The sequence below is a fragment of the Rutidosis leptorrhynchoides genome, chromosome 2, assembly GCF_046630445.1.
Source record: "Rutidosis leptorrhynchoides isolate AG116_Rl617_1_P2 chromosome 2, CSIRO_AGI_Rlap_v1, whole genome shotgun sequence".
In the NCBI taxonomy this organism is placed as follows: Eukaryota; Viridiplantae; Streptophyta; class Magnoliopsida; order Asterales; family Asteraceae; genus Rutidosis; species Rutidosis leptorrhynchoides.
This window is the reverse complement of record NC_092334.1, coordinates 416,431,329-416,441,005: the sequence shown is the minus strand read 5'-3', so window position 1 is coordinate 416,441,005 and position 9,677 is coordinate 416,431,329. Positions and strand designations below refer to the sequence as shown.

General features: G+C 33.3%; 2 protein-coding genes across 2 annotated transcripts; one reads left to right on the top strand and one right to left on the bottom strand.

The window, feature by feature from the left end:
• The first annotated feature begins 818 nt into the window (after window positions 1-818).
• Window positions 819-5,151, top strand: LOC139892334 (proteasome subunit alpha type-1-B-like). Its single transcript, XM_071875400.1, has 2 exons — window positions 819-1,270; window positions 4,475-5,151. The coding sequence occupies exons 1-2, from the start codon at window positions 920-922 to the stop codon at window positions 4,943-4,945; spliced, it is 822 nt and encodes a 273-aa protein (XP_071731501.1). The 5' UTR covers window positions 819-919; the 3' UTR covers window positions 4,946-5,151.
• Window positions 5,152-5,646: 495 nt separating this feature from the next.
• Window positions 5,647-9,212, bottom strand: LOC139892333 (gamma carbonic anhydrase 1, mitochondrial-like). Its single transcript, XM_071875399.1, has 5 exons — window positions 9,009-9,212; window positions 7,761-7,904; window positions 6,926-7,051; window positions 6,680-6,831; window positions 5,647-6,175 (listed from the first exon to the last, which is right to left on the bottom strand). Exons 1-5 carry the CDS (start codon window positions 9,121-9,123, stop codon window positions 5,981-5,983), a joined length of 732 nt encoding a protein of 243 aa, XP_071731500.1. The 5' UTR covers window positions 9,124-9,212; the 3' UTR covers window positions 5,647-5,980.
• Between the last annotated feature and the right edge of the window lie 465 nt (window positions 9,213-9,677).

The window sequence follows — 9,677 nt, the reverse complement described above, 5'->3', positions numbered from 1 at the left end:
GATATTATGAAATGGTATGCATGCCTGTCAATTTTCGATGTAAAGAAAATTTGTCTTTTAAAAACGAATGCAATGTTTGTAAAATGTATCATATAGAGGTCAATTACCTCGCAATGTAATCAACTATTGTGAATCGTTTATAATGTATATGAACGGGTCCTTTCATAACACACTTGGCTCTTGAGTATATCAGATACGCAAACACAAAAGAATAGGAATTGATTTATTTTGCTTTTCAAAGTTAAAACATAAAAATAATATTGGATATTATTTTTGGGTTATATACGGACTAGCATCTGGTTGGTGTTGTTCGAGGTGCTGTGTGGATCAACCATAGAGATATTTATACACTTTGAATATATGTTTCAACCTAGACGTGGACAGTTGATTCTACCATTCTTGCATCGCTCGTTGAAGGTATATCTAAACTCCACTTTGTGAATTATTTATTTTACAATTATTAGTGGTGTAATTGGATCTTGTTGGATCGTTAATCGTGTGAATGTTTTACTTGAAAGTTTATAATAAAATAAATGATGTTTATTTTAAAGTTAATAAAAGATATTTATTTTTTATGTTCCGCAGTATTTATAAAATTTAAATGTACACACGGTTTTCCATCAAAACCTATGTCCGGGTGACACTTCTAATGGACCCTGTCACTCTTTAGGCCGCCTTTGGTTGTAACTTGTTTGAGGTAAAGTTCTTTAAGTTATTGTAAAGTTAAATGGAGTAGGTTTTTTTTATAAATTAATTTTAAATTAATTTTAAATCACAAAAAATTTATAATATATTAACTTTTCTCCGAACCATTTGGCTTGAACAAAAAGAAAAGCCCCTAGTTATTCATCACAGTTCACTCAAACACCAAAACACAAACAAATTTCCCGACGAAAAATCAAAATCAAACCTTACAAAAATGTTTAGAAATCAATACGATACCGATGTAACAACATGGTCGCCGGCCGGTCGATTATTTCAGGTAGAATACGCAATGGAAGCAGTTAAACAAGGATCTGCAGCAATCGGTCTTCGATCCAAAACTCACGTGGTTCTCGCGTGCGTTAACAAAGCTAATTCTGAACTTTCTTCTCATCAAAGAAAGATCTTTAAAGTCGATGATCATATCGGTGTTGCTATCGCCGGACTCACCGCCGACGGCCGTGTTTTGTCGCGGTATATGAGGTCTGAATGTATTAATTATGGTTATACCTATGAATCTCCTCTTCCTGTTGGACGTTTAGTTGTTCAACTCGCTGATAAAGCTCAGGTTAATTTCAATCTTAATTGATTAAATTATATGTATTGTGTATTTGTTTGTATATGTTTTGTGTTGTTAGGGTTTACATGATGAATTTGCGAAAATGTTTATTTTCCCCTTTCTAGTTGGTTCTATAGTTGGATATGTGTTGTGTATTTGTATGATATAGGTTTATTTAGGTGTTAGGGTTTACTTGATGAAAAAGAAATTGAGAAATATATATATATATATATATATATATATATATATATATATATATATATATATATATATATATATATATATATATATATATATATATATATATATATAGGGGCAGCATCAATGGGGAAATAACTAATCGGGCGAAGGGGGAAGCAAAATTTTTTTTTTTTTTTTCGTTTTTTTTTAAATTTTTTTTTCCGGCATCAAGATCACACGAAAATATGAACATTTAGAAGAGACACTTCGTGATGAATGTTATTATTTAGGCGGGAAAACGATCGACAAAAATAACATTCAAGATAATATTGTTCGTGAAGAATATGAACGTTTTTTTTCTTCATGTTTTGTGAAGTAAAATTTAGCCCGATTTAGAGTTTAGGGTTTAGGGTTTAGGGTTTGGTGTTTTGGGTTTATTCCATAAACCCAAAACACCAAACCCTAAACCCTAAACTCTAAACCGTTCGTGTTAAAAACTCAATCTAAATCCTAAATCTAAACCCTAAATCTAAACCCTAAACCCTAAATTTCTAAACCCTAATATCTAAACCCTATAAACCCTAATATCTAAACCCCAATAGCTAAAACCTCAAAATACGCTCGAAAAATACGATAATTGTTATATATTACTTCTTCGAGCGTTTTCCCGCCAAAATAAAAACATTTATCACAAAGTGTCTCTACTAAATGTTCATATTTTCATCTCATCTATAATGTTCGTGAACAAAGTTTTTTCAAAAAACGAAAAAAGAAAAAAAAGTTTTTGCTTCCCCCCGCTTCCCCCCGAATGGTTACTTCCCTCTTGATCCTACCACTATATATATATATATATATATATATATATATATATATATATATATATATATATATATATATATATATATATATATATATATATATTAATTCAATTAGTTCACTGATAGAAGCTACATTATGTGGTTGAGGAGATTAATGATATGGTGTTCTGTAAGTAGTGAAGTTGAGTTCTCTGCCACGTTTACGTAGTATAATAATAGTTGTACATTGAAAGAGTTTACGAGCTTAAAGTGTTTGCCTGTAAATTTTCTATTTTGATGGATATTGTGTTTGATGTGAAGTAGATGCTTTTTTTCTGTTAAGAGCACTATAATGGTGAATATGTATTTATATTCGAGTTTTATTGTTTTTGGTGGATTGATGCCGTGTAAGATGAAAGTAAGATTGCAAGTGTAATTATCGAAGGTTGTTTCTTTGATTGGTGACAGACACTAGGGTAGAAGATGTTCTAAATGATACATTTACAATGCTTTTGTGTTTAAACTAATATTGCAATTAAGTTATTGAAGAGTGCAGCTAGTGGCCTTCTTTATTTATTGTAGTGGATGAGCGTGAATGTTCTTGCTTGGTACTTGAAAAGAAGATAATAAAACTGCCCTGTTTGAGCTTATGGAGTTTTAGTGTATGAACTTGTGTCTGTTCGTTGTCTGTGTTTTGTATCTGTGATGATTTTAGGTGCTAAACACCCTATTCAGGTTGTTCTTAGGGAGTCTCAATATTTTTGGGTTCAAAATGGAATTTTACCATCACAATTTAAAATCGACATCCATATCTATAGAGTTAGCTTTTAAAACCCGTTTTCTTATCTTTGTCTCCCCTTAAACCCCTTTCTTTTTTAGACCCTCAGTCTCATCCATGATTTTGTGTGTGTGTGTGTGTATACACAGTCTTAATAGATAAAGCTCTTATAGTTTTCGTTACTCTATATCCTAATTTATCTTTCTCTTGACTTTACCAAATGCCATAATTTTTAATGCCTCAAATTGTGTTGTGTGTTTACGTATAGATAATGATTGATCAGATGTTAATGCCATCTGTGTATTGTATCTTTCTTGAAAAAAGAATGTGTTTCTCAAGTACCCTTTATTGTAACTATAATTTTTTCTATTGATTGCTCCCAATACCATAGTCTTGAATATTTCTGTTTTTTATTTTATTTTTCGCTGGTGTTCATAATAGATTGCTTTTTTTTACTCTTGATGATGGGGTTGTTTTGTCTATCTATTTATTTTTGATTGAAAAATGTATTTAGGTATTTAATAGTCTTTACTTTTTCTTTAATTACAGTCCAGGTGAATAGAAAGTATAAAGGTAATAGATTTAGCATTCGAACTCAAAATATAGGATAGCTAACTGATACAAGTATAAAACTTGTAGCAAGAGATTCCTAGATAGTTTCAGTGTAAGTGTAAGCTGTTTGCTGTTTTCAATATTACTTTATGGGAACAAATTTTGAGAAATTTCTTTTATCTAAGGAATGACAAATAAAAGAACGGTATGTGAATAATTCATGAAGAATTAGCTGAAGTTTGAGAACTGCGAGGGTATAACATTGTATTGTCTACGATTTTTTTTATTGATCTGATAACTATATCCTGTGTTGGCTGTATTGAATCTATTATTAAGTATTGGTATGCTATTTTGTTGAGTTCGACATGTTCTTTGACTCTAGCTTTGACTCTTCCCAGGCCACATGGGACCGAATGTTTGATTAAAAACTCTGATTTTTGCAGCATAAGTCCTAAGCGGTACCAGTGTCACCAAAATTTTTAGGAAGTAAAGTTAATTTGTGTTTCACTGTGTGATCCACTTATCTTGTTATGTTTGATCATGGATCCTTGCATGGTTGATACGGTACATTCACTTAAAGTTCAGTTTTGAACTTGAGATCAACCTTCGTAATCCATATATGATCAGATACTTTATGAGTTGCAGTGAACATGCTATTTTGTTCTTTTGTTTAATTTCCTATGTAATCATAAGCTAGAGAACTTAGCTATTTTTTATATACTTTTCATCAGTTTCTTACTCTTTCCGTTTCATCATGCAATATGTAGAAATATCTATGTCCATGAATGTGACTTTTATATGCATTGATGTACAATATATTAGATGTACATGAAGATGTTGGCCTTAAGATTGTAATTCAAGTATCTAAAGTAGAAACAAATTCTTACGGAAGTCACTTGTTGACAGGTGTGTACCCAGCGTTCATGGAAACGTCCTTATGGTGTGGGTCTGCTGGTTGCTGGCTTAGATGAATCTGGTGCCCATCTCTACTACAACTGCCCAAGTGGAAATTACTTCGAATACCAAGCTTTTGCTATCGGATCCCGCTCACAAGCTGCTAAAACATACTTGGAGCGCAAATTCGAGAACTTCACTAGCTCATCTCGAGATGACCTAATCAAGGATGCTCTGTTTGCCATTAGAGAGACGTTACAAGGTGAAAAACTCACAAGTTCTGTATGCACAGTCTCGGTTGTTGGAGTTGGAGAAGCATTCAATATATTGGACCAAAAAACTGTACAATCGTTGATTAACGAGTTTGAAATTTCTGGGGAAGAAGCTCCTGCTAATGAGAGTGCTGCGGAGGAAACTGGTGGTGCTGCTGCGGATCAGGGAGGAGCTGCTGCAGAGGAAGAAGCTGCTCCGATGGATATTTGAGGAATACATGTGTTTACTTGATCTGAATTCTACTGTTTGTTTTAGAAGTTAATATGGATATGATATTACTTTCTGCTGGAATCTTTTAATTGCAGTTTTTAATTTTTCTTGTTTTGAATTTTTATGCAAGTTCAAGTGATGAAAACTTTTCTTCTTGCTGCCTCTTTTGAACTTTTATTATGGAACCTTTTGAACTTTCATTTTTGGATGAAATTCTATTGTTTGTTTTTTTTTTTTTTTATATTTAAGTTCGTTCTTTTCGCCAAAAGAAATTATATTGAGTTGAAGCATTCCACCTGTGTTACCAGAAAGTATTATACATTTAAGGTGTCATGTATTAGTAAGCTGATCGTACAAGGGCGAGGGCACATTTGCTTTGTGTTTGGTTCACATGTTATGATGGAATCCGATGGAGTTTAATCAAATTTTCAATTTGTTGATCAAGGAATAAGTTCCATTATTCATTGATCTTAGAGGCAAAAGTTTAATTATTTCAATAAGAAAATAAAAAATCTTAACAAGGTTACTGAAAAAAAGTGATTGGATTATATGGAGTAATATACAATTTTTTTTTGGGGGCAAAATAACATAAATTTAGATTAAAACTATCCGATGATCAATTGAGTTACACGTAATATAGACCCTACATAGTTTGGATAGATCCATTACCATTGATCTAGTTGTACTACCAGATGCAACAATGAAATTGAACTACAGTCTGATTGTAACAATATGATCAAAGGTCTATAAGGATTAAATAACTTTTGACTGCTTACTCAAACCCAAATCGCCTTGCAATACCAGATTCATTTGAAGTCTGGATGAAAGTAAGAATGATAACAACACATACAACAAGGTGTAACCGGTAACAATGCTACCCCTAATAAGTTTTAACTTTTTTTTTATTTGAAAGAACACCAAAAATATCCAATATCCATTAACATGCTTTAGACGGGCATTCGTCAACATCAAACTCACCAGGAGGAAGCAAAAAACAGAGTAACTTCGTGACACAATTAAAACCTCTTTCGTCAATCATTGAATAAGCGTCTTGGCTTCCGTGGCCTTCTTTTGTATAACTTTTAAGAAGTCGGTATTATCAAGCGGCTCTGCATTCTTGGTTGCATGGGCTTCCGCAAGCTTCGCATAATTGGTTGCCGACTCGGAAATAAATGCAATCTCTTTGTCTGTTAGTTTCCTAAGAAACTTTGCAGGATTACCTCCCCATACCTGTTTCCACATTTCCAATTATTATTGAAATAAAATAACAGAAAAATATAAATATATAATTATTTTTATTCCATCCCTGGAGAGGACCTTTAACAAAGAAATATAAATAGTGTATGTTACAATCTCAACCCATTTAACTATTAACAAATTAATTTAGTTATTTTTCATCTATAACAGGCTATAGGCTACTAAATACAGCTAAGAGCTAATAGATTTAACTATAAAAAAAAAACATGTCAAATGAGGTGAAATTCATCCGAAAAAGTTCCTTCAAAAGGCCTACAATTTCAAAGATTCGCTTTATTAAGTACATGTGCGGAATTCTATTACAATAATACAGTTACTGTAATCATACTTAAAAGGTTAACTAATAATAAAATCGATTACAGGTATTGTAATCTTACTTCGAAGGTTAACTAATGATATAATCGATTACAGTTATTGTAATCATACTTAACAGATATTGTCATCTGATAATGATAGAGAAAGAGAAGAAATTAGAACCTCGCCAGCTGGAATTCGAGTATCCTGTCTTACGAGGGCCCCAGCAGCAACCATGCCGTGCTTCTCTACAACCACCCCATCAAGAAGTGTAGCTTTCATCCCCACAAATGCTTCATCCTCAACAGTGCATCCGTGTAATACAGCACTATGACCTGCGTTATATATAATAATTTATTTATTCCAGATCATTTTTTGAAATATAAAACAGAAAAACGTTTAAAACTAGGTCCTAGCAACATGGCTCACCAACGGTCACATTGTCCCCGATCACTGTTGGGTGCACCTTTCCAGGAAGATTAGATTTTGCGACATGCACAAGTGAGTGGTCCTGTATATTAGTGCCAGATCCAATACTAATGCTGTTTACATCACCTATATACAAAAAACAAAAAAACAAAAAACAAAAAAAAAATAATAATAATAAAAAAAAAAAAATAAGTTAATGAAATATTACTACTACGTATAAAAAGTCAGCAAGTCACTATTATTAACTCATGTCCCGTTCATATGTCACTGGTGAAACAGATCACTTAAGAAATTTTGATTTCTTTGTTAAAGATTTCAAAATATTATCATTATATCTTACAGACGGTGCAATAAATAGAATATAGTGGCCTGCCTCTCTTAGTCTGAGGTCATGAGTTCGACTCCCGTGAGGTGCAGCATTGCATACAATGTTGCCCCTTTATCCTTGAATTCCACCCAAGGGTGGCTTTCGCACAACGCGTTGTGGGGCAGTGGGGGAGGGGGGTTTTACCGCCCATGCCCTGGGATTGGGCTGGGTTTCCTCCTGGGCAGCAGTTGGGGGCGGGTTATGCAACTGCAGGGAGATGAACGCGTGAGTGGTTGAGTCCCCCTGGGTGATCCCGTACAGCTGTTCAAAAAAAAAAAAACTTGCAAGTACAATAAAGATTTTTTTTTTTTTTTTTAATAAATTGTAAGCGTACTTTAGCACATAGTGAAATATTGAGTAACTGCGTGGAGCCGTGGATGTTGACAAAACTGATATGGCCATGATGTGTAATTTTAACACAGCCATTTTTTGTAACAGAAAACAAGTAAGAATTTGATTGAGTATTACCTCTCAAAACGCATCCGTACCAAATAGACGATCCTGCCCCCACTTTGACATCCCCAATAATAGAAGCACTTGGAGCCACAAATGCATCCTTAGCAACCGAAGGGGCTTTATCATATACGTTCATCAGAGTACGATGCCTGGAGACTGCCAAAGAACAAAATGAAGATTGATTCAAAGAAAGCTAAATTACACGATTAGAATAAATAATTGTTTCACAATTAGCAATCTAAGAATGAAATCGAAATGGAAATGGTGAAAGCATGTTATAGTCCGACGCAAGGTTGGAGATCTCGGATCTCGGGGAGATCTCGTTTGGACATTTTTTAGAAGATCTCGGCATCTCGGAAAAATCTCGGGGAGATCTCGGACGTCCGACATTTTAGTTATTTATAAACTAAATATATACAAATAAATAAATATATGTATATTTATTACATTTTTATGAGATTTAAAAAAAAAAATCCAAGAAATGAACGAGATAATCCAAAAAATTACGAGATTTTATGAGAAAATTCGAGAAATGAGCGAGAAAATTCGAGAAATCGTGACTTTGACCAAGTTTGACCCCGTGACCAAGAAATCTCGGGAGATGGACATCTCGTCTTGGTAGCTTTTCAAAAAATGAGATCTCGGGGAGAAATAAGGAGATTTACAACACTGGTCCGACGTAACTTCCAATATGCAGCAAAACATTGAAAGGAAAGTATAAAGAATTATTAAGAGGGCATCTAGAACCGTAAATAGATTAAGAAGCTAATCCAATTGCAACCAACTCCTATTTCATACAGTATAATCCTATACGTCAGTGTTCAAATTTCGTTAAGCGTCAACGGTATACCACTATACATCATCTTGAAGTCACTTAAAACGACAGTCGACATGTCATGAGTTCAATGTTCACTACACATTAGTTTAAGTTTCTGTACCTCAAATAATAATATAACAATAACAATAATACTAACAAAACAAATTTTAGAATAAACTAAATCCAGTATTTCAGTATGTCTATAACAATTTCTAATTAAATGTGGAAAATAAATTCAAGCATTAACTAAATAATTGTTATTTCAATACATAAGCCACCCAAATCTGAAATCTTTCAATACCACCACATTAATAAAAAATATGATCTTTTGAGCATATATCGAAAACCGATATCGAAATCCAATAATAACTAAAATTAAATGGATGCTAAATTTGTGAACTTTAACAAATTGGGAATTAGGGTTGAAGGTTTTCAATACATACGCTGTTCTTTGAAGAAATTGTTGCCTTGAAGACGTGAACCGAGACGATCCATGGCTTGACCCGTTTCACGGATCCAAAACCCGACTGTGTATGCAGCTCTTCCTAGGGTTCCCATGGCCGATCAATCAATGTTTACCAGCTCTGTGTTCAGTGAGTTTTCCCCCTCTTTTTTACACCGAGTTCACTGCTACTTGTGTGCCTGTGTTTCGGGTTAAAATGAATTAAAAAAAAAAAAAAGGCAAATTGAGAAGTTAACCAAAGAAAAGATTATTACAAATATGTCCTTCGTTATTTACATTCTTTGACAATAATGCCCTCCGACTATTTTGTTTCGTGACTTCTTTGGCTTCTTGCAATAAGTCGACACAATAAAATGGAACAAACTTTTAATACAGAAAATCAAAGCTCCATAGAACATTAGGTTGGATAACCGTAGATCGTGTTTAGGTAAAGTTAGGGTTTGCAAATATAATTATGTCATGACAGATGTTGCATTAGCTAATTATCTAGTATCAAAATGTTATTGTAATAGGCCTCAACTTTAATTTTTGATTAGTTTGTTTAAGCATAAGTTTGTGGACAACGCCCACTGTAGTCCAACTTATGTTCTTGGTTGCTGTATTATTCAATTTTCACTACTTTGTGAGAATTGATTTATAATGAAATCTT

Bases quoted from the DNA above. Each gene is read 5' to 3' on its own strand.
- LOC139892334 (XM_071875400.1), top strand. From the start codon at position 920: ATGTTTAGAAATCAATACGATACCGATGTAACAACATGGTCGCCGGCC. The intron at 1,271-4,474 runs GTTAATTTCAAT...ACTTGTTGACAG, and splicing joins AACTCGCTGATAAAGCTCAG to GTGTGTACCCAGCGTTCATG.
- LOC139892333 (XM_071875399.1), bottom strand. From the start codon at position 9,123: ATGGGAACCCTAGGAAGAGCTGCATACACAGTCGGGTTTTGGATCCGT. The intron at 7,905-9,008 runs GTATGTATTGAA...GTTCTTTGGCAG, and splicing joins CAATTTCTTCAAAGAACAGC to TCTCCAGGCATCGTACTCTG. The intron at 6,832-6,925 runs GTGAGCCATGTT...TATATAACGCAG, and splicing joins CGGGGACAATGTGACCGTTG to GTCATAGTGCTGTATTACAC.